At 31.0% G+C, this 24,466-nt stretch overlaps 1 protein-coding gene across 2 annotated transcripts in view; it reads left to right on the top strand.

The window, feature by feature from the left end:
- LOC121200371 (E3 ubiquitin-protein ligase RNF31-like) overlaps nt 1–24,466 on the top strand; it is a 39,874-nt gene that overhangs the window by 14,472 nt on the left and 936 nt on the right. For both annotated transcript variants that reach the window (XM_041065638.1, XM_041065637.1), the window contains exons 17-23: nt 20,901–20,990; nt 21,065–21,179; nt 21,615–21,727; nt 22,020–22,133; nt 22,490–22,538; nt 22,692–22,788; nt 23,729–23,894. In XM_041065638.1, the coding sequence (XP_040921572.1) occupies nt 20,901–20,990; nt 21,065–21,179; nt 21,615–21,727; nt 22,020–22,133; nt 22,490–22,538; nt 22,692–22,788; nt 23,729–23,894 (744 nt within the window). The remainder of the gene's footprint in view (nt 1–20,900; nt 20,991–21,064; nt 21,180–21,614; nt 21,728–22,019; nt 22,134–22,489; nt 22,539–22,691; nt 22,789–23,728; nt 23,895–24,466) is intronic.

Genomic DNA, 24,466 nt, shown 5'->3' with positions numbered 1-24,466 from the left:
TTTATGACATTTTGAGGTCGAAAAAAATTTTGACTTTTTTTGCCCGAAAAAAACGACATACTATACTATGACGTTTTTTATGACTTTTGGAGGTCGAAAAAATTTTGACTCTTTTTGCCCGAAAAAAACGACATACTATACTAAGACGTTTATGACTTTTGGAGGTCGAAAAAAATTTTGACTCTTTTTACCCGAAAAAAACGACATACTATACTATGACGTTTTTTATGACTTTTGGAGGTCGAAAAATTTTTTGACTTTTTTTGCCCGAAAAAAACGACATACTATACTATGACGTTTTTTATGACTTTTGGAGGTGGAAAAAAATTTTGACTTTTTTTGCCCGAAAGAAATGACATACTATACTATGATGTTTTTTATGACATTTTGAGGTCAAAAAAATTTTTGACTTTTTTTGCCCGAAAAAAACGCCATACTATACTATGACGTTTTTTATGACTTTTGGAGGTCGAAAAAAATTTTGACTTTTTTTGCCCGAAAAAAACGCCATACTATACTATGACGTTTTTTATGACTTTTTATGACATTTTGAAGTCGAAAAAATTTTTGACCTTTTTTGCCCGAAAAAAACGCCATACTATACTATGACGTTTTTTATGACTTTTGGAGGTCGAAAAAAATTTTGACTTTTTTTGCCCGAAAAAAACGCCATACTATACTATGACGTTTTTTATGACTTTTTATGACATTTTGAAATCGAAAAAAATTTTTGACTTTTTTTGCCCGAAAAAAACGACATACTATACTATGACGTTTTTTATGACTTTTGGAGGTCGAAAATTTTTTTGACTTTTTTTGCCCGAAAAAAACGCCATACTATGACGTTTTTTATGACTTTTTATGATATTTTGAGGTCGAAAAAATTTTTGTCTTTTTTTGCCCGAAAAAAACGACATACTATACTATGACGTTTTTTATGACTTTTGGAGGTCGAAAAAATTTTTGACTTTTTTTGCCCGAAAAAAACGACATACTATACTATGACGTTTTTTATGACATTTTGAGGTCGAAAAAAATTTTGACTTTTTTCAGCCGAATAAAACGCCATACTATACTATGACGTTTTTTATGACTTTTTATGACATTTTGAGGTCGAAAAAATTTTTGACTTTTTTTGCCCGAAAAAAACGACATACTAAACTATGACGATTTTTATGACTTTTGGAGGTCGAAAAAAATTTTGACTTTTTTTGCCCGAAAAAAACGACATACTATACTATGACGTTTTTTATGACATTTTGAGGTCGAAAAAAATTTTGACTTTTTTCAGCCGAATAAAACGCCATACTATACTATGACGTTTTTTATGACTTTTTATGACATTTTGAGGTCGAAAAATTTTTTGACTTTTTTTGCCCGAAAAAAACGACATACTATACTATGACGTTTTTTTATAACTTTTTATGACATTTTGAAGTCGAAAAATTTTTTGACTTTTTTTGCCCGAAAAAAACGACATACTATACTATGACGTTTTTTATGACTTTTGGAGGTCGAAAAAAATTTTGACTCTTTTTGCCCGAAAAAAAACGACATGCTATACTATGACGTTTTTTATGAAATTTTGAGGTCAAAAAAAATTTTGACTTTTTTTGTCCGATTTTGACGCCTTACTATACTATGACGTTTTTTATGACATTTTGAGGTAAAAAAAAACTTTGACTTTTTTCGGCCGAAAAAAACGCCATACTATACTATGACGTTTTTTATGACATTTTGAGTTTAAAAAAAAAAGTGACTTTTTTTGCCCGAAAAAAACGACATACTATACTATGACGTTTTTTATGACTTTTGGAGGTCGAAAAAATTTTTGACTTTTTTTGCCCGAAAAAAACGACATACTATACTATGACGTTTTTTATGACTTTTGGAGGTCGAAAAAAATTTTGACTCTTTTTGCCCGAAAAAAACGACATACTATACTAAGACGTTTTTTATGACTTTTGGAGGTCGAAAAAAATTTTGACTCTTTTTACCCGAAAAAAACGACATACTATACTATGACGTTTTTTATGACTTTTGGAGGTCGAAAAATTTTTTGACTTTTTTTGCCCGAAAAAAACGCCATACTATACTATGACGTTTTTTATGACTTTTTATGACATTTTGAGGTCGAAAAATTTTTTGACTTTTTTTGCCCGAAAAAAACGCCATACTATACTATGACGTTTTTTATGACATTTTATGACATTTTTAGGTCGAAAAAATTTTTGACTTTTTTTGCCCGAAAAAAACGACATACTATACTATGACGTTTTTTATGACTTTTGGAGGTCGAAAAAAATTTTGACTTTTTTTGCCCGAAAAAAACGACATACTATACTATGACGTTTTTTATGACTTTTGGAGGTCGAAAAAATTTTTGACTTTTTTTGCCCGAAAAAAACGACATACTATACTATGACGTTTTTTATGACTTTTTATGACATTTTGAGGTCGAAAAAATTTTTGACTTTTTTTGCCCGAAAAAAACGACATACTATACTATGACGTTTTTTATGACTTTTTATGACTTTTGGAGGTCGAAAAAATTTTTGACTTTTTTCAGCCGAAAAAAACGCCATACTATACTATGACGTTTTTTATGACATTTTGAGGTCGAACAAATTTTTGACTTTTTTTGCCCGAAAAAAACGACATACTATACTATGACGTTTTTTATGACTTTTGGAGGTCGAAAAAAATTTTGACTTTTTTCAGCCCAAAAAAACGCCATACTATACTATGACGTTTTTTATGACATTTTGAGGTCGAAAAATTTTTTGACTTTTTTTGCCCGAAAAAAACGACATACTATACTATGACGTTTTTTATGACTTTTGGAGGTCGAAAAAATTTTTGACTTTTTTTGCCCGAAAAAAACGACATACTATACTATGACGTTTTTTATGACTTTTTATGACATTTTTAGGTCGAAAAAATTTTTGACTTTTTTTGCCCGAAAAAAACGACATACTATACTATGACGTTTTTTATGACTTTTGGAGGTCGAAAAAAATTTTGACTTTTTTTGCCCGAAAAAAACGACATACTATACTATGACGTTTTTTATGACTTTTTATGACATTTTTAGGTCGAAAAAATTTTTGACTTTTCTTGCCCGAAAAAAACGACATACTATACTATGACGTTTTTTATGACTTTTGGAGGTCGAAAAAAATTTTGACTTTTTTTGCCCGAAAAAAACGACATACTATACTATGACGTTTTTTATGACTTTTGGAGGTTGAAAAAAATTTTGACTTTTTTCAGCCGAATAAAACGCCATACTATACTATGACGTTTTTTATGACTTTTGGAGGTCGAAAAATTTTTTGACTTTTTTCAGCCGAAAAAAAAGCCATACTATACTATGACATTTTTTATGACATTTTGAGGTCGAAAAATTATTTGGACTTTTTTTGTCCAATTTTGACGCCATACTATACTATGACGTTTTTTATAACATTTTGAGGTCGAAAAAATTTTTGACTTTTTTTGCCCGAAAAAAACGACATACTATACTATGACGTTTTTTATGACTTTTGGAGGTCGAAAAAAATTTTGACTTTTTTTGCCCGAAAAAAACAACATACTATACTATGACGTTTTTTATGACATTTTGAGGTCAAAAAAATTTTTGACTTTTTTTGCCCGAAAAAAACAACATACTATACTATGACGTTTTTTATGACTTTTGGAGGTCGAAAAAAATTTTGACTTTTTTTGCCCGAAAAAAACGCCATACTATACTATGACGTTTTTTATGACTTTTTATGACATTTTGAAGTCGAAAAAATTTTTGACTTTTTTTGCCCAAAAAAAACGACATACTATACTATGACGTTTTTTATGACTTTTGGAGGTCGAAAAAAATTTTGACTTTTTTCAGCCGAAAAAAACGCCATACTATACTATGACGTTTTTTATGACATTTTGAGGTCGAAAAAATGTTTGACTTTTTTTGCCCGAAAAAAACGCCATACTATACTATGACGTTTTTTATGACATTTTGAGGTCGAAAAATTTTTTGACTTTTTTTGCCCGAAAAAAACGACATACTATACTAGGACGTTTTTTATGACTTTTGGACGTCGAAAAAATTTTTGACTTTTTTTGCCCGAAAAAAACGACATACTATACTATGACGTTTTTTATGACTTTTGGAGGTCGAAAAAATTTTTGACTTTTTTCAGCCGAAAAAAAAGCCATACTATACTATGACGTTTTTTATGACATTTTGAGGTCGAAAAAATTTTTGACTTTTTTTGCCCGAAAAAACCGACATACTATACTATGACGTTTTTTATGACTTTTGGAGGTCGAAAAAAATTTTGACTTTTTTTGCCCGAAAAAAACGACATGACGTTTTTTATGACTTTTTATGACATTTTTAGGTCGAAAAAATTTTTGACTTTTTTTGCCCGAAAAAAACGCCTTACTATACTATGACGTTTTTTATGACTTTTTATGACATTTTGAGGTCGAAAAATTTTTTTGACTTTTTTTGCCCAAAAAAAACGACATACTATACTATGACGTTTTTTATGACTTTTGGAGGTCGAAAAAATTTTTGACTTTTTTCAGCCGAAAAAAACGCCATACTATACTATGACGTTTTTTATGACATTTTGAGGTCGAAAAATTTTTTGACTTTTTTTGCCCGAAAAAAACGACATACTATACTATGACGTTTTTTATGACTTTTGGAGGTCGAAAAAAATTTTGACTTTTTTTGCCCGAAAAAAACGACATGACGTTTTTTATGACTTTTTATGACATTTTTAGGTCGAAAAAATTTTTGACTTTTTTTGCCCGAAAAAAACGCCTTACTATACTATGACGTTGTTTATGACTTTTTATGACATTTTGAGGTCGAAAAAAATTTTGACTTTTTTTGCCCGAAAAAAACGCCATACTATACTATGACGTTTTTTATGACTTTTTATGACATTTTGAAGTCGAAAAAATTTTTGACTTTTTTTGCCCGAAAAAAACGACATACTATACTATGACGTTTTTTATGACTTTTGGAGGTCGAAAAAAATTTTGACTCTTTTTGCCCGAAAAAAAACGACATGCTATACTATGATGTTTTTTATGACTTTTTATGACATTTTTAGGTCGAAAAAATTTTTGACTTTTTTTGCCCGAAAAAAACGACATACTATACTATGACGTTTTTTATGACTTTTGGAGGTCGAAAAAATTTTTGACTTTTTTCAGCCGAAAAAAAAGCCATACTATACTATGACGTTTTTTATGACATTTTGAGGTCGAAAAAATTTTTGACTTTTTTTGCCCGAAAAAAACGACATACTATACTATGACGTTTTTTATGACTTTTGGAGGTCGAAAAAAATTTTGACTTTTTTTGCCCGAAAGAAATGACATACTATACTATGATGTTTTTTATGACATTTTGAGGTCAAAAAAATTTTTGACTTTTTTTGCCCGAAAAAAACGCCATACTATACTATGACGTTTTTTATGACTTTTGGAGGTCGAAAAAAATTTTGACTTTTTTTGCCCGAAAAAAACGCCATACTATACTATGACGTTTTTTATGACTTTTTATGACATTTTGAAGTCGAAAAAATTTTTGACTTTTTTTGCCCGAAAAAAACGACATACTATACTATGACGTTTTTTATGACTTTTTATGACATTTTGAGGTCGAAAAATTTTTTGACTTTTTTTGCCCGAAAAAAACGCCATACTATACTATGACGTTTTTTATGACATTTTATGACATTTTTAGGTCGAAAAAATTTTTGACTTTTTTTGCCCGAAAAAAACGACATACTATACTATGACGTTTTTTATGACTTTTGGAGGTCGAAAAAAATTTTGACTTTTTTTGCCCGAAAAAAACGACATACTATACTATGACGTTTTTTATGACTTTTTATGACATTTTGAGGTCGAAAAAATTTTTGACTTTTTTTGCCTGAAAAAAACGACATACTATACTATGACGTTTTTTATGACTTTTGGAGGTCGAAAAAAATTGTGACTTTTTTTGCCCGAAAAAAACGCCATACTATAATATGATGTTTTTTATGACTTTTTATGACATTTTGAGGTCGAAAAAATTTTTGACTTTTTTTGCCCGAAAAAAACGACATACTATACTATGACGTTTTTTATGACTTTTGGAGGTCGAAAAAATTTTTGACTTTTTTTGCCCGAAAAAAACGCCATACTATAATATGACGTTTTTTATGACTTTTTATGACATTTTGAGGTCGAAAAAATTTTTGACTTTTTTTGCCCGAAAAAAACGACATACTATACTATGACGTTTTTTATGACTTTTTATGACATTTTGAGGTCGAAAAATTTTTTGACTTTTTTTGCCCGAAAAAAACGCCATACTATACTATGACGTTTTTTATGACATTTTATGACATTTTTAGGTCGAAAAAATTTTTGACTTTTTTTGCCCGAAAAAAACGACATACTATACTATGACGTTTTTTATGACTTTTGGAGGTCGAAAAAAATTTTGACTTTTTTTGCCCGAAAAAAACGACATACTATACTATGACGTTTTTTATGACTTTTTATGACATTTTGAGGTCGAAAAAATTTTTGACTTTTTTTGCCTGAAAAAAACGACATACTATACTATGACGTTTTTTATGACTTTTGGAGGTCGAAAAAAATTGTGACTTTTTTTGCCCGAAAAAAACGCCATACTATAATATGACGTTTTTTATGACTTTTTATGACATTTTGAGGTCGAAAAAATTTTTGACTTTTTTTGCCCGAAAAAAACAACATACTATACTATGACGTTTTTTATGACTTTTGGAGGTCGAAAAAATTTTTGACTTTTTTTGCCCGAAAAAAAAAACATACTATACTATGACGTTTTTTATGACTTTTGGAGGTCGAAAAATTTTTTGACTTTTTTTGCCTGAAAAAAACGCCATACTATACTATGACGTTTTTTATGACTTTTTATGACATTTTGAGGTCGAAAAATTTTTTGACTTTTTTTGCCCGAAAAAAACGACATACTATACTATGACGTTTTTTATGACTTTTGGAGGTCGAAAAAATTTTGACTCTTTTTGCCCGAAAAAAACGACATACTATACTATGACGTTTTTTATGACTTTTGGAGGTCGAAAAATTTTTTGACTTTTTTCAGCCGAAAAAAAAGCCATACTATACAATGACGTTTTTTATGACATTTTGAGGTCGAAAAAATTTTTGACTTTTTTTGCCCGAAAAAAACGACGTACTATACTATGACGTTTTTTATGACTTTTGGAGGTCGAAAAAAATTTTTTGACTTTTTTCAGCCGAAAAAAAAGCCATACTATACAATGACGTTTTTTATGACATTTTGAGGTCGAAAAAATTTTTGACTTTTTTTGCCCGAAAAAAACGACGTACTATACTATGACGTTTTTTATGACTTTTGGAGGTCGAAAAAAATTTTGACTTTTTTTGCCCGAAAGAAATGACATACTATACTATGATGTTTTTTATGACATTTTGAGGTCAAAAAAATTTTTGACTTTTTTTGCCCGAAAAAAACGCCATACTATACTATGACGTTTTTTATGACTTTTGGAGGTCGAAAAAAATTTTGACTTTTTTTGCCCGAAAAAAACGCCATACTATACTATGACGTTTTTTATGACTTTTTATGACATTTTGAAGTCGAAAAAATTTTTGACCTTTTTTGCCCGAAAAAAACGCCATACTATACTATGACGTTTTTTATGACTTTTGGAGGTCGAAAAAAATTTTGACTTTTTTTGCCCGAAAAAAACGCCATACTATACTATGACGTTTTTTATGACTTTTTATGACATTTTGAGGTCGAAAAAATTTTTGACTTTTTTTGCCCGAAAAAAACGACATACTATACTATGACGTTTTTTATGACTTTTGGAGGTCGAAAAAATTTTTGACTTTTTTTGCCCGAAAAAAACGACATACTATACTATGACGTTTTTTATGACATTTTGAGGTCGAAAAAAATTTTGACTTTTTTCAGCCGAATAAAACGCCATACTATACTATGACGTTTTTTATGACTTTTCATGACATTTTGAGGTCGAAAAAATTTTTGAATTTTTTTTGCCCGAAAAAAACGACATACTAAACTATGACGATTTTTATGACTTTTGGAGGTCGAAAAAAATTTTGACTTTTTTTGCCCGAAAAAAACGACATACTATACTATGACGTTTTTTATGACATTTTGAGGTCGAAAAAAATTTTGACTTTTTTCAGCCGAATAAAACGCCATACTATACTATGACGTTTTTTATGACTTTTTATGACATTTTGAGGTCGAAAAATTTTTTGACTTTTTTTGCCCGAAAAAAACGACATACTATACTATGACGTTTTTTTATAACTTTTTATGACATTTTGAAGTCGAAAAATTTTTTGACTTTTTTTGCCCGAAAAAAACGACATACTATACTATGACGTTTTTTATGAAATTTTGAGGTCAAAAAAAATTTTGACTTTTTTTGTCCGATTTTGACGCCTTACTATACTATGACGTTTTTTATGACATTTTGAGGTAAAAAAAAACTTTGACTTTTTTCGGCCGAAAAAAACGCCATACTATACTATGACGTTTTTTATGACATTTTGAGTTAAAAAAAAAAAGTGACTTTTTTTGCCCGAAAAAAACGACATACTATACTATGACGTTTTATATGACTTTTGGAGGTCGAAAAAATTTTTGACTTTTTTTGCCCGAAAAAAACGACATACTATACTATGACGTTTTTTATGACTTTTGGAGGTCGAAAAAAATTTTGACTCTTTTTGCCCGAAAAAAACGACATACTATACTATGACGTTTTTTATGACTTTTGGAGGTCGAAAAAATTTTTGACTTTTTTCAGCCGAAAAAAAAAGCCATACTATACTATGACGTTTTTTATGACATTTTGAGGTCGAAAAAATTTTTGACTTTTTTTGCCCGAAAAAACCGACATGACGTTTTTTATGACTTTTTATGACATTTTTAGGTCGAAAAAATTTTTGACTTTTTTTGCCCGAAAAAAACGCCTTACTATACTATGACGTTTTTTATGACTTTTTATGACATTTTGAGGTCGAAAAATTTTTTGACTTTTTTTGCCCAAAAAAAACGACATACTATACTATGACGTTTTTTATGACTTTTTATGACATTTTGAAGTCGAAAAAATTTTTGACTTTTTTTGCCCGAAAAAAACGACATACTATACTATGACGTTTTTTATGACTTTTGGAGGTCGAAAATTTTTTTGACTTTTTTTGCCCGAAAAAAACGCCATACTATGACGTTTTTTATGACTTTTTATGACATTTTGAGGTCGAAAAAATTTTTGACTTTTTTTGCCCGAAAAAAACGACATACTATACTATGACGTTTTTTATGACTTTTGGAGGTCGAAAAAATTTTTGACTTTTTTCAGCCGAAAAAAAAGCCATACTATACTATGACGTTTTTTATGACATTTTGAGGTCGAAAAAATTTTTGACTTTTTTTGCCCGAAAAAAACGACATACTATACTATGACGTTTTTTATGACTTTTGGAGGTCGAAAAAAATTTTGACTTTTTTTGCCCGAAAGAAATGACATACTATACTATGATGTTTTTTATGACATTTTGAGGTCAAAAAAATTTTTGACTTTTTTTGCCCGAAAAAAACGCCATACTATACTATGACGTTTTTTATGACTTTTGGAGGTCGAAAAAAATTTTGACTTTTTTTGCCCGAAAAAAAACGCCATACTATACTATGACGTTTTTTATGACTTTTTATGACATTTTGAAGTCGAAAAAATTTTTGACCTTTTTTGCCCGAAAAAAACGCCATACTATACTATGACGTTTTTTATGACATTTTGAGGTCGAAAAAAATTTTGACTTTTTTTGCCCGAAAAAAACGCCATACTATACTATGACGTTTTTTATGACTTTTTATGACATTTTGAAATCGAAAAAATTTTTGACTTTTTTTGCCCGAAAAAAACGACATACTATACTATGACGTTTTTTATGACTTTTGGAGGTCGAAAATTTTTTTGACTTTTTTTGCCCGAAAAAAACGCCATACTATGACGTTTTTTATGACTTTTTATGACATTTTGAGGTCGAAAAAATTTTTGACTTTTTTTGCCCGAAAAAAACGACATACTATACTATGACGTTTTTTATGACTTTTGGAGGTCGAAAAAATTTTTGACTTTTTTTGCCCGAAAAAAACGACATACTATACTATGACGTTTTTTATGACATTTTGAGGTCGAAAAAAATTTTGACTTTTTTCAGCCGAATAAAACGCCATACTATACTATGACGTTTTTTATGACTTTTTATGACATTTTGAGGTCGAAAAATTTTTTGACTTTTTTTGCCCGAAAAAAACGACATACTAAACTATGACGATTTTTATGACTTTTGGAGGTCGAAAAAAATTTTGACTTTTTTTGCCCGAAAAAAACGACATACTATACTATGACGTTTTTTATGACATTTTGAGGTTGAAAAAAATTTTGACTTTTTTCAGCCGAATAAAACGCCATACTATACTATGACGTTTTTTATGACTTTTGGAGGTCGAAAAAATTTTTGACTTTTTTCAGCCGAAAAAAAAGCCATACTATACTATGAAATTTTTTATGACATTTTGAGGTCGAAAAATTATTTGGACTTTTTTTGTCCAATTTTGACGCCATACTATACTATGACGTTTTTTATGACATTTTGAGGTCGAAAAAATTTTTGACTTTTTTTGCCCGAAAAAAACGACATACTATACTATGACGTTTTTTATGACTTTTTATGACATTTTGAGGTCGAAAAAAATTTTGACTTTTTTTGCCCGAAAAAAACAACATACTATACTATGACGTTTTTTATGACATTTTGAGGTCGAAAAAATTTTTGACTTTTTTTGCCCGAAAAAAACGACATACTATACTAGGACGTTTTTTATGACTTTTGGAGGTCGAAAAAATTTTTGACTTTTTTTTCCCGAAAAAAACGCCATACTATACTATGACGTTTTTATGACTTTTGGAGGTCGAAAAATTTTTTGACTTTTTTCAGCCGAAAAAAAAAGCCATACTATACTATGACGTTTTTTATGACATTTTGAGGTCGAAAAAATTTTTGACTTTTTTTGCCCGAAAAAACCGACATACTATACTATGACGTTTTTTATGACTTTTGGAGGTCGAAAAAAATTTTGACTTTTTTTGCCCGAAAAAAACGACATGACGTTTTTTATGACTTTTTATGACATTTTTAGGTCGAAAAAATTTTTGACTTTTTTTGCCCGAAAAAAACGCCTTACTATACTATGACGTTTTTTATGACTTTTTATGACATTTTGAGGTCGAAAAATTTTTTGACTTTTTTTGCCCAAAAAAAACGACATACTATACTATGACGTTTTTTATGACTTTTGGAGGTCGAAAAATTTTTTGACTTTTTTCAGCCGAAAAAAACGCCATACTATACTATGACGTTTTTTATGACATTTTGAGGTCGAAAAAATTTTTGACTTTTTTTGCCCGAAAAAAACGACATACTATACTATGACGTTTTTTATGACTTTTGGAGGTCGAAAAAAATTTTGACTTTTTTTGCCCGAAAAAAACGACATGACGTTTTTTATGACTTTTTATGACATTTTTAGGTCGAAAAAATTTTTGACTTTTTTTGCCCGAAAAAAACGCCTTACTATACTATGACGTTTTTTATGACTTTTTATGACATTTTGAGGTCGAAAAAATTTTTGACTTTTTTTGCCCGAAAAAAACGACATACTATACTATGACGTTTTTTATGACTTTTGGAGGTCGAAAAAAATTTTGACTTTTTTTGCCCGAAAAAAACAACATACTATACTATGACGTTTTTTATGACATTTTGAGGTCAAAAAAATTTTTGACTTTTTTTGCCCGAAAAAAACAACATACTATACTATGACGTTTTTTATGACATTTTGAGGTCAAAAAAAATTTTTTTTTTTTTTTGCCCGAAAAAAACGCCTTACTATACTATGATGTTTTTTATGACTTTTTATGACATTTTGAGGTCGAAAAAAATTTTGACTTTTTTCAGCCGAATAAAACGCCATACTATACTATGACGTTTTTTATGACTTTTTATGACATTTTGAGGTCGAAAAAATTTTTGACTTTTTTTGCCCGAAAAAAACGACATACTAAACTATGACGATTTTTATGACTTTTGGAGGTCGAAAAAAATTTTGACTTTTTTTGCCCGAAAAAAACGACATACTATACTATGACGTTTTTTATGACATTTTGAGGTCGAAAAAAATTTTTGACTTTTTTCAGCCGAATAAAACGCCATACTATACTATGACGTTTTTTATGACTTTTTATGACATTTTGAGGTCGAAAAAAATTTTGACTTTTTTTGCCCGAAAAAAACGCCATACTATACTATGACGTTTTTTATGACTTTTTATGACATTTTGAAATCGAAAAAATTTTTGACTTTTTTTGCCCGAAAAAAACGACATACTATACTATGACGTTTTTTATGACTTTTGGAGGTCGAAAATTTTTTTGACTTTTTTTGCCCGAAAAAAACGCCATACTATGACGTTTTTTATGACTTTTTATGACATTTTGAGGTCGAAAAAATTTTTGACTTTTTTTGCCCGAAAAAAACGACATACTATACTATGACGTTTTTTATGACTTTTGGAGGTCGAAAAAATTTTTGACTTTTTTTGCCCGAAAAAAACGACATACTATACTATGACGTTTTTTATGACATTTTGAGGTCGAAAAAAATTTTGACTTTTTTCAGCCGAATAAAACGCCATACTATACTATGACGTTTTTTATGACTTTTTATGACATTTTGAGGTCGAAAAATTTTTTGACTTTTTTTGCCCGAAAAAAACGACATACTAAACTATGACGATTTTTATGACTTTTGGAGGTCGAAAAAAATTTTGACTTTTTTTGCCCGAAAAAAACGACATACTATACTATGACGTTTTTTATGACATTTTGAGGTCGAAAAAAATTTTGACTTTTTTCAGCCGAATAAAACGCCATACTATACTATGACGTTTTTTATGACTTTTTATGACATTTTGAGGTCGAAAAATTTTTTGACTTTTTTTGCCCGAAAAAAACGACATACTATACTATGACGTTTTTTATAACTTTTTATGACATTTTGAAGTCGAAAATTTTTTTGACTTTTTTTGCCCGAAAAAAACGACATACTATACTACGACGTTTTTTATGACTTTTGGAGGTCGAAAAAAATTTTGACTCTTTTTGCCCGAAAAAAAACGACATGCTATACTATGATGTTTTTTATGACTTTTTATGACATTTTTAGGTCGAAAAAATTTTTGACTTTTTTTGCCCGAAAAAAACGACATACTATACTATGACGTTTTTTATGACTTTTGGAGGTCGAAAAAAATTTTGACTTTTTTTGCCCGAAAAAAACAACATACTATACTATGACGTTTTTTATGACATTTTGAGGTCAAAAAAATTTTTGACTTTTTTTGCCCGAAAAAAACGACATACTATACTATGACGTTTTTTATGACTTTTGGAGGTCGAAAAAAATTTTGCCTTTTTTTGCCCGAAAAAAACGCCTTACTATACTATGATGTTTTTTATGACTTTTTATGACATTTTGAGGTCGAAAAAAATTTTGACTTTTTTTGCCCGAAAAAAACGACATACTATACTATGACGTTTTTTATGACTTTTGGAGGTCGAAAAAAATTTTGACTTTTTTTGCCCGAAAAAAACGACATACTATACTATGACGTTTTTTATGACTTTTTATGACATTTTGAGGTCGAAAAATTTTTTGACTTTTTTTGCCCGAAAAAAACGCCATCCTATACTATGACGTTTTTTATGACTTTTGGAGTTCGAAAAAAATTTTGACTGTTTTTGCCCGAAAATAACGACATACTATACTATGACGTTTTTTATGACTTTTGGAGGTGGAAAAAAATTTTGACTCTTTTTGCCCGAAAAAAACGACATACTATACTATGACGTTTTTTATGACTTTTGGAGGTCGAAAAAAATTTTGACTTTTTTTGCCCGAAAGAAACGACATACTATACTATGATGTTTTTTATGACATTTTGAGGTCGAAAAAATTTTTGACGTTTTTTGCCCGAAAAAAACGACATACTATGCTATTACGTTTTTTTTGACATTTTGAGGTCGAAAAAATTTTTGACTTTTTTTGCCCGTAAAAAACGACATACTATACTATGAAGTTTTTTATGACATTTTGAGGTCCAAAAAATTTTTGACGTTTTTTGTCCGAAAAAAACGACATACTATGCTATTACGTTTTTTATGACATTTTGAGGTCAAAAAATTTTTTGACTTTTTTTGCCCGAAAAAAACGCCATACTATACTATGACGTTTTTTATGACTTTTGGAGGTCGAAAAAAATTTTGACTTTTTTTGCCCGAAAAAAACGACATACTATACTATGACGTTTTTTATGACTTTTTATGACATTTTGAGGTCGAAAAAATTTTTGACTTTTTTTGCCCGAAAAAACGACATACTATACTATGACGTTTTTTATGACTTTTGGAGGTCGAAAAAATTTTTGACTTTTTTTGCCCGAAAAAAACGACATACTATACTATGACGTTTTTTATGACATTTTGAGGTCGAAAAAAATTTTGACTTTTTTCAGCCGAATAAAACGCCATACTATACTATGACGTTTTTTATGACTTTTTATGACATTTTGAGGTCGAAAAAATTTTTGACTTTTTTTGCCCGAAAAAAACGACATACTAAACTATGACGATTTTTATGACTTTTGGAGGTCGAAAAAAATTTTGACTTTTTTTGCCCGAAAAAAACGACATACTATAGTATGACGTTTTTTATGACATTTTGAGGTCGAAAAAAATTTTGACTTTTTTCAGCCGAATAAAACGCCATACTATACTATGACGTTTTTTATGACTTTTTATGACATTTTGAAGTCGAAAAATTTTTTGACTTTTTTTGCCCGAAAAAAACGACATACTATACTATGACGTTTTTTATGACTTTTGGAGGTCGAAAAAAATTTTGACTCTTTTTGCCCGAAAAAAAACGACATGCTATACTATGACGTTTTTTATGAAATTTTGAGGTCAAAAAAAATTTTGACTTTTTTTGTCCGATTTTGACGCCTTACTATACTATGACGTTTTTTATGACATTTTGAGGTAAAAAAAAACTTTGACTTTTTTCGGCCGAAAAAAACGCCATACTATACTATGACGTTTTTTATGACATTTTGAGTTAAAAAAAAAAAGTGACTTTTTTTGCCCGAAAAAAACGACATACTATACTATGACGTTTTTTATGACTTGGAGGTCGAAAAAATTTTTGACTTTTTTTGCCCGAAAAAAACGACATACTATACTATGACGTTTTTTATGACTTTTGGAGGTCGAAAAAAATTTTGACTGTTTTTGCCTGAAAATAACGACATACTATACTATGACGTTTTTTATGACTTTTGGAGGTCGAAAAAAATTTTGACTCTTTTTACCCGAAAAAAACGACATACTATACTATGACGTTTTTTATGACTTTTGGAGGTCGAAAAATTTTTTGACTTTTTTTGCCCGAAAAAAACGCCATACTATACTATGACGTTTTTTATGACTTTTTATGACATTTTGAGGTCGAAAAATTTTTTGACTTTTTTTGCCCGAAAAAAACGCCATACTATACTATGACGTTTTTTATGACATTTTATGACATTTTTAGGTCGAAAAAATTTTTGACTTTTTTTGCCCGAAAAAAACGACATACTATACTATGACGTTTTTTATGACTTTTGGAGGTCGAAAAAAATTTTGACTTTTTTTGCCCGAAAAAAACGACATACTATACTATGACGTTTTTTATGACTTTTGGAGGTCGAAAAAATTTTTGACTTTTTTTGCCCGAAAAAAACGCCATACTATACTATGACGTTTTTTATGACATTTTATGACATTTTTAGGTCGAAAAATTTTTTGACTTTTTTTGCCCGAAAAAAACGCCATACTATACTATGACGTTTTTTATGACATTTTATGACATTTTTAGGTCGAAAAAATTTTTGACTTTTTTTGCCCGAAAAAAACGACATACTATACTATGACGTTTTTTATGACTTTTGGAGGTCGAAAAAAATTTTGACTTTTTTTGCCCGAAAAAAACGACATACTATACTATGACGTTTTTTATGACTTTTGGAGGTCGAAAAAATTTTTGACTTTTTTTGCCCGAAAAAAACGACATACTATACTATGACGTTTTTTATGACTTTTTATGACATTTTGAGGTCGAAAAAATTTTTGACTTTTTTTGCCCGAAAAAAACGACATACTATACTATGACGTTTTTTATGACTTTTTATGACTTTTGGAGGTCGAAAAAATTTTTGACTTTTTTCAGCCGAAAAAAACGCCATACTATACTATGACGTTTTTTATGACATTTTGAGGTCGAACAAATTTTTGACTTTTTTTGCCCGAAAAAAACGCCATACTATACTATGACGTTTTTTATGACATTTTATGACATTTTTAGGTCGAAAAAATTTTTGACTTTTTTTGCCCGAAAAAAACGACATACTATACTATGACGTTTTTTATGACTTTTGGAGGTCGAAAAAAATTTTGACTTTTTTTGCCCGAAAAAAACGACATACTATACTATGACGTTTTTTATGACTTTTGGAGGTCGAAAAAATTTTTGACTTTTTTTGCCCGAAAAAAACGACATACTATACTATGACGTTTTTTATGACTTTTTATGACATTTTGAGGTCGAAAAAATTTTTGACTTTTTTTGCCCGAAAAAAACGACATACTATACTATGACGTTTTTTATGACTTTTTATGACTTTTGGAGGTCGAAAAAATTTTTGACTTTTTTCAGCCGAAAAAAACGCCATACTATACTATGACGTTTTTTATGACATTTTGAGGTCGAACAAATTTTTGACTTTTTTTGCCCGAAAAAAACGACATACTATACTATGACGTTTTTTATGACTTTTGGAGGTCGAAAAAAATTTTGACTTTTTTCAGCCCAAAAAAACGCCATACTATACTATGACGTTTTTTATGACATTTTGAGGTCGAAAAATTTTTTGACTTTTTTTGCCCGAAAAAAACGACATACTATACTATGACGTTTTTTATGACTTTTGGAGGTCGAAAAAAATTTTGACTTTTTTTGCCCGAAAAAAACGACATACTATACTATGACGTTTTTTATGACTTTTTATGACATTTTTAGGTCGAAAAAATTTTTGACTTTTTTTGCCCGAAAAAAACGACATACTATACTATGACGTTTTTTATGACTTTTGGAGGTCGAAAAAAATTTTGACTTTTTTTGCCCGAAAAAAACGACATACTATACTATGACGTTTTTTATGACTTTTTATGACATTTTTAGGTCGAAAAAATTTTTGACTTTTCTTGCCCGAAAAAAACGACATACTATACTATGACGTTTTTTATGACTTTTGGAGGTCGAAAAAAATTTTGACTTTTTTTGCCTGAAAAAAACGACATACTATACTATGACGTTTTTTATGACTTTTGGAGGTTGAAAAAAATTTTGACTTTTTTCAGCCGAATAAAACGCCATACTATACTATGACGTTTTTTATGACTTTTGGAGGTCGAAAAAATTTTTGACTTTTTTCAGCCGAAAAAAAAGCCATACTATACTATGACATTTTTTATGACATTTTGAGGTCGAAAAATTATTTGGACTTTTTTTGTCCAATTTTGACGCCATACTATACTATGACGTTTTTTATGACATTTTGAGGTCGAAAAAATTTTTGACTTTTTTTGCCCGAAAAAAACGACATACTATACTATGACGTTTTTTATGACTTTTGGAGGTCGAAAAAAATTTTGACTTTTTTTGCCCGAAAAAAACGCCATACTATACTATGACGTTTTTTATGACTTTTTATGACATTTTGAAGTCGAAAAAATTTTTGACTTTTTTTGCCCAAAAAAAACGACATACTATACTATGACGTTTTTTATGACTTTTGGAGGTCGAAAAAAATTTTGACTTTTTTCAGCCGAAAAAAACGCCATACTATACTATGACGTTTTTTATGACATTTTGAGGTCGAAAAAATTTTTGACTTTTTTTGCCCGAAAAAAACGCCATACTATACTATGACGTTTTTTATGACATTTTGAGGTCGAAAAAATTTTTGACTTTTTTTGCCCGAAAAAAACGACATACTATACTAGGACGTTTTTTATGACTTTTGGAGGTCGAAAAAATTTTTGACTTTTTTTGCCCGAAAAAAACGACATACTATACTATGACGTTTTTTATGACATTTTGAGGTCGAAAAAATTTTGACTTTTTTCAGCCGAATAAAACGCCATACTATACTATGACGTTTTTTATGACTTTTTATGACATTTTGAGGTCGAAAAATTTTTTGACTTTTTTTGCCCGAAAAAAACGACATACTAAACTATGACGATTTTTATGACTTTTGGAGGTCGAAAAAAATTTTGACTTTTTTTGCCCGAAAAAAACGACATACTATACTATGACGTTTTTTATGACATTTTGAGGTCGAAAAAATTTTTGACTTTTTTCAGCCGAATAAAACGCCATACTATACTATGACGTTTTTTATGACTTTTTATGACATTTTGAGGTCGAAAAATTTTTTGACTTTTTTTGCCCGAAAAAAACGACATACTATACTATGACGTTTTTTATAACTTTTTATGACATTTTGAAGTCGAAAATTTTTTTGACTTTTTTTGCCCGAAAAAAACGACATACTATACTACGACGTTTTTTATGACTTTTGGAGGTCGAAAAAAATTTTGACTCTTTTTGCCCGAAAAAAAACGACATGCTATACTATGATGTTTTTTATGACTTTTTATGACATTTTTAGGTCGAAAAAATTTTTGACTTTTTTTGCCCGAAAAAAACGACATACTATACTATGACGTTTTTTATGACTTTTGGAGGTCGAAAAAAATTTTGACTTTTTTTGCCCGAAAAAAACAACATACTATACTATGACGTTTTTTATGACATTTTGAGGTCAAAAAAATTTTTGACTTTTTTTGCCCGAAAAAAACGACATACTATACTATGACGTTTTTTATGACTTTTGGAGGTCGAAAATTTTTTTGACTTTTTTTGCCCGAAAAAAACGCCATACTATACTATGACGATTTTTATGACTTTTTATGACATTTTGAGGTCGAAAAAATTTTTGACTTTTTTTGCCCGAAAAAACGACATACTATACTATGACGTTTTTTATGACTTTTGGAGGTCGAAAAAAATTTTGACTTTTTTTTCCCGAAAAAAACGACATACTATACTATGACGTTTTTTATGACTTTTGGAGGTCGAAAAAAATTTTGACTCTTTTTGCCCGAAAAAAAACGACATGCTATACTATGATGTTTTTTATGACTTTTTGACATTTTTAGGTCGAAAAAATTTTTGACTTTTTTTGCCCGAAAAAAACGACATACTATACTATGACGTTTTTTTATGACTTTTGGAGGTCGAAAAATTTTTTGACTTTTTTCAGCCGAAAAAAAAGCCATACTATACTATGACGTTTTTTATGACATTTTGAGGTCGAAAAAATTTTTGACTTTTTTTGCCCGAAAAAAACGACATACTATACTATGACGTTTTTTATTACTTTTGGAGGTCGAAAAAAATTTTGACTTTTTTTGCCCGAAAAAAACGACATACTATACTATGACGTTTTTTATGACTTTTTATGACATTTTGAGGTCGAAAAAATTTTTGACTTTTTTTGCCCGAAAAAAACGACATACTATACTATGACGTTTTTTATGACTTTTGGAGGTCGAAAAAATTTTTGACTTTTTTTGCCCGAAAAAAACGCCATACTATACTATGACATTTTTTATGACTTTTTATGACATTTTGAGGTCGAAAAAATTTTTGACTTTTTTTGCCCGAAAAAAACGCCATACTATACTATGACGTTTTTTATGAAATTTTGAGGTCAAAAAAAATTTTGACTTTTTTTGTCCGATTTTGACGCCTTACTATACTATGACGTTTTTTATGACATTTTGAGGTAAAAAAAAACTTTGACTTTTTTCGGCCGAAAAAAACGCCATACTATACTATGACGTTTTTTATGACATTTTGAGTTAAAAAAAAAAAAGTGACTTTTTTTGCTCGAAAAAAACGCCATACTATACTATGACGTTTTTTATGACATTTTGAGGTCAAAAAAAATTTTGACTTTTTTATCCAATTTTGACGCCTTACTATACTATGACGTTTTTTATGACATTTTGAGGTCAAAAAAAATTTTGACTTTTTTATCCAATTTTGACGCCTTACTATACTATGACGTTTTTTATGACATTTTGAGGTCAAAAAAATTGTTGACTTTTTTTGGCCGATTTTGACGCCTTACTATACTATGACGTTTTTTTAGTCACTCTATTTAACAGATTACAACCTCAACCTGGCAACCCAAAAGTAGTTCTCTCTAATTGTGTAAAGTATTAGCTAATGTATAATAACCATAAATAAATCCATTAATCACAAGTGACAATAGAAAAGAAAAATTAGAAAAATAGTTTTTTAAAATGTATAATGTTTTTATTAAGTTTTAAGGAGAGTTAACATCATCAGCATCATATGAACATAAGGACTTTTTGAAAACGAGAAAAAGATCAAAAGGGGAGTTATACACATATAAAGAAAAGAACATATAAAAATAAGGGGAGACTAAAAATTACACTTTAATACATGATGCATAATCATGTAAAATAATCAACACTGTTGTCTGTTTTTCCTGGCCTCGTCAGTGCACCTCTGGTTTTATCAATGATGGAGATCAGCTGAAGGTCACCTGTCCGTCATGCCGGAACAGTTTTTGCACTCAGTGCAAGAAACCTGTGAGTATTTGGTCAGTTCTTATATAGTTTCGACATTGAGCCCTGAAACTGATGAACTCCCTGTTTGGTCTCAGTGGGAAACTCAGCACCAGGATCTGTCCTGTGAGCAGTTCCAGCAGTGGAAGAGGGAGAATGACCCAGAGTACCAGAGGCAGGGCCTGGCCGGCTACCTGAGAGACAACGGCATCAGTGAGAGTCACCACAAAGCTCATCTAAAACCACAAGTTTCAATTCACTCTTTGGTTTGGTTTTTGCTTGAAGAATTACTTAAAAAAACTTACGTTGGTGCTGATCTTTTTTTTATTTCTGGTGACTTACTAATCAATGAGTTGACTAATCGTTACTTTATTGAAGATTGCACTTATCTGGAGTGCAACACTAAGAGGATGCTAACAGCATCGATAATAATGAACCAATAATTATACATACAGCTAAAAACCATTAGTAAAAAGTTGTTTGACAGAAAAATAATTGCCAAATATTTTGATAATCAATTAATTGTAAAAGTAATTTTTCCTGCCTCATGTAGCTTTCAGTATTTCCTAAACAAAACAATCAGGAGTTTTTTCTTTTATATAATAAGTGGATTAAATGAATTTACCAGGATGTGGTGTCTCCTTGCAGCCTGTCCTCACTGCCGGTTCCAGTATGCACTGACGAAAGGCGGCTGCATGCACTTCAGCTGCTCCCAGTGCAGATACCAGTTCTGCAGCGGCTGCAACAACCCCTACCACAAGGTGAGATCAAGAAAAACAGTAAGAGTTTGAGCCTCTGAATGACCAAAATATGTGTCTTTAAAGTAGATTTCTGTTTGTTTCACGTGCTATACAAATATCAACAATTGTCAGTACTGGAAGAAACAATATCTATGTTTCCAGAGACACTTTTCTGAACATTTCTGACCTTTGGCAGACTTTGATCTCAGCTGATTTACATGCAGCAGCTTTCGGATCACAGAGGCAACAGTTGGCTTCTCTAACGACAGATTAACTGGCAATGTTTGAAAACACTTTTTGCTTTCTGTTGCAGACGGGATGTAAGACGCCCCAGTGCAGTTACTCTGGTCTACACTCCCATCACCCTCGCGACTGTCTCTTCTATCTCAGAGACTGGGAGCCGCCCAGACTACAGGCCCTGCTGCAGGTAAGGATGCTGTTCACGGTTAGGGTCATTACTAGGGTTGCAACTCACCATTATTTACTTCATCAATCCAACAAAAACACGACACAATTCTTGGCCTCATCACCCCTCATGGTTTTCACTGATATCTTTCGTACTTTAGGTGGTTTTAAATCGTTTTCTGTGTGGTATTAAAAAGATGGTAAAAAATCTTAAATATAACTTGATGAACCCGCAGAAACCCTGGACAAAGAAAAGCATCAAAGCCTCATAATTTAAGAAGCTTGAATCAGAGAATATTTGGAATTTTTTTGTTGGAAAAATCACAACTAAACTGGGAAGTTATATTTTTTCCTTGATTTTGCTTTTCTCAACCTCAGAGGAACGGCGTGGAGTTCAACACAGACCCATCTAATGGAACTCAAACTGGTAAAACAGCTTTTTGTTTCCTTCTTCTACACGTTTCACCTCATTCAGGAAGCAAAGAAACAGAGAATATTCCCTTCAGTTCACACACATCATGGAAAACCTGGAATTCAAACAAAATCCCTAACTGAGGTTGTTCTCTCGTCTCTGAACCAGATGCTTGTGGTGTGATGGAGCAGAAAGACGAGGGCGGTCAGCAGATTGATTCACCGTGTGGCATTCAAACACAGCCGGGACAAGCTGGACTCTGCGAGTGAGTGTCTGACACTATGTCTGTGTGTCTCTTTCAAAACACTATTATAACTCTATTCCATTAATTCTGTGCTTCAGTACAGTACAGTGCTCAAATCGCCTTCTCTTAACATTTACGGATAAAACTTAACTTTATTTACACGTCCATTATTTGTTTTCCACCAGCCCCTGAGGGAAATATCAGGCTCTTCAGCTGCTAAATGCTGCACTGTGTTCACCAGCTGCTCTCTGCCTGAGTCTGTCTGCTGTTTGCTGCTGAGCAGGAAGTGAACAGAGGCTTTATCAGAGTCCAGAGCTACAAAAATGTCTGTGACAGATCATAATATAAAGCTTTTAGAAAACAGATTCGCGCTCTTGCTTCCTTATTCTTGGATCTTCATTAGTTCGAGTTTAGTCAAATTTTTACCAATGTTAGACTGAGAGCTATGCAAACGTCTTGTAGAATTGTTTTTAGACAGCATTTAACATGTGTCAACATGTTTCTGTTTTTTCAAAGTAAAGTGCTAAATGGTAGCTTTTGAATTTGTTAACTTTTAAATCTGAGACAAACAGAGTGGAAAAAGACAGAAGAATCTAAACTGTCATGTCAGATACTTTTGAGGAAGAAAGGGAAGCAACACGCCTCACTCCTGGGGATCCTGCACTCTTACTCACCCGGTGGGGAGGTCTGCAGTTGGTTCAGAGTACATTCTTTCCTTGTTATGTAATTTCAACACAGAAAAAAAACCAGAGCTAAATTGAGTTTTTCTAAAGCGTTCACCAAAAGCAGCTAAAGAGCCAGAAATTTCCCTCAGGAGCTGCTGGAGACGAAAAATCAGTCATTCCAGGTTTAAAGTTCCCAGTGTAAATATCTAAAACATCTTCTTTTTAACAGAACATTTGATAAAGCTCTGCCTTCACTTTGATAAAGTCTCTACCAAAGGTTTGTGTCTGTTTCTCAGGAAGCACTACAGGGAGTACCTGGTCAGTCTGATAAACGTTCACTCCCTGGACCCGGCTCTGCTCTACGACGCCCAAGAGCTGACTCGGGCCTGTGAGAGATACCAGGTGGACGTGCAGAGAGGAGAGAACGAGGATGACAACACCTACCACACTCGACTGCTCAAGGCAAGATGCTTGTGTTAACTCAGAGCCCTGTACGGTTGTAAACGCTAACACGGATTCCTGTGCAAAAAGCAGAACCGCGACTAATAAAATCGAATGTTCGCACTAATACAACTCAGCTGGTTTTAAAGGAGAAACACAGTTTGTTTGTATCTGGATTCAGTCACGTCTGAATCCAGAATCAGGGCACTTCAGTGAGACTGGGTCCAAACTTTTCAGCAGGTGTGAGTGAGGTGTGACAGTAACTGGTTTGACTTACCAAACCGGCATCGAGGGTCCCGGCCCCTGAACTTTCTCCACACTGTCAGCTGGAAAGGTGGAGCCTTTCAGTCGCCCACAGCATCCAGGTTTAACTTTGGCTGAGCAGCTTTGTAACTTTTGTCCCTTCACTTTTCACGGAGCCTTGAAAATAAAGCAGAAATTGGATGTTTAATGCAACTGTTAGCAAAGAAAACAGGGTGAGAGACTGAACATATGTGCAGAAAAACAGAAACACTATACTATTGTGTATTGTTTGAAAAGCTGGCGTGTTCCTCTTTATCTGACAAAGGGAGCTGCGCTATACGTTTTTTTTA

The sequence above is a fragment of the Toxotes jaculatrix genome, chromosome 20 (genome assembly GCF_017976425.1).
Source record: "Toxotes jaculatrix isolate fToxJac2 chromosome 20, fToxJac2.pri, whole genome shotgun sequence".
NCBI classification, from domain to species: Eukaryota; Metazoa; Chordata; class Actinopteri; family Toxotidae; genus Toxotes; species Toxotes jaculatrix.
This window is presented reverse-complemented; position numbering and strand designations above follow the sequence as displayed.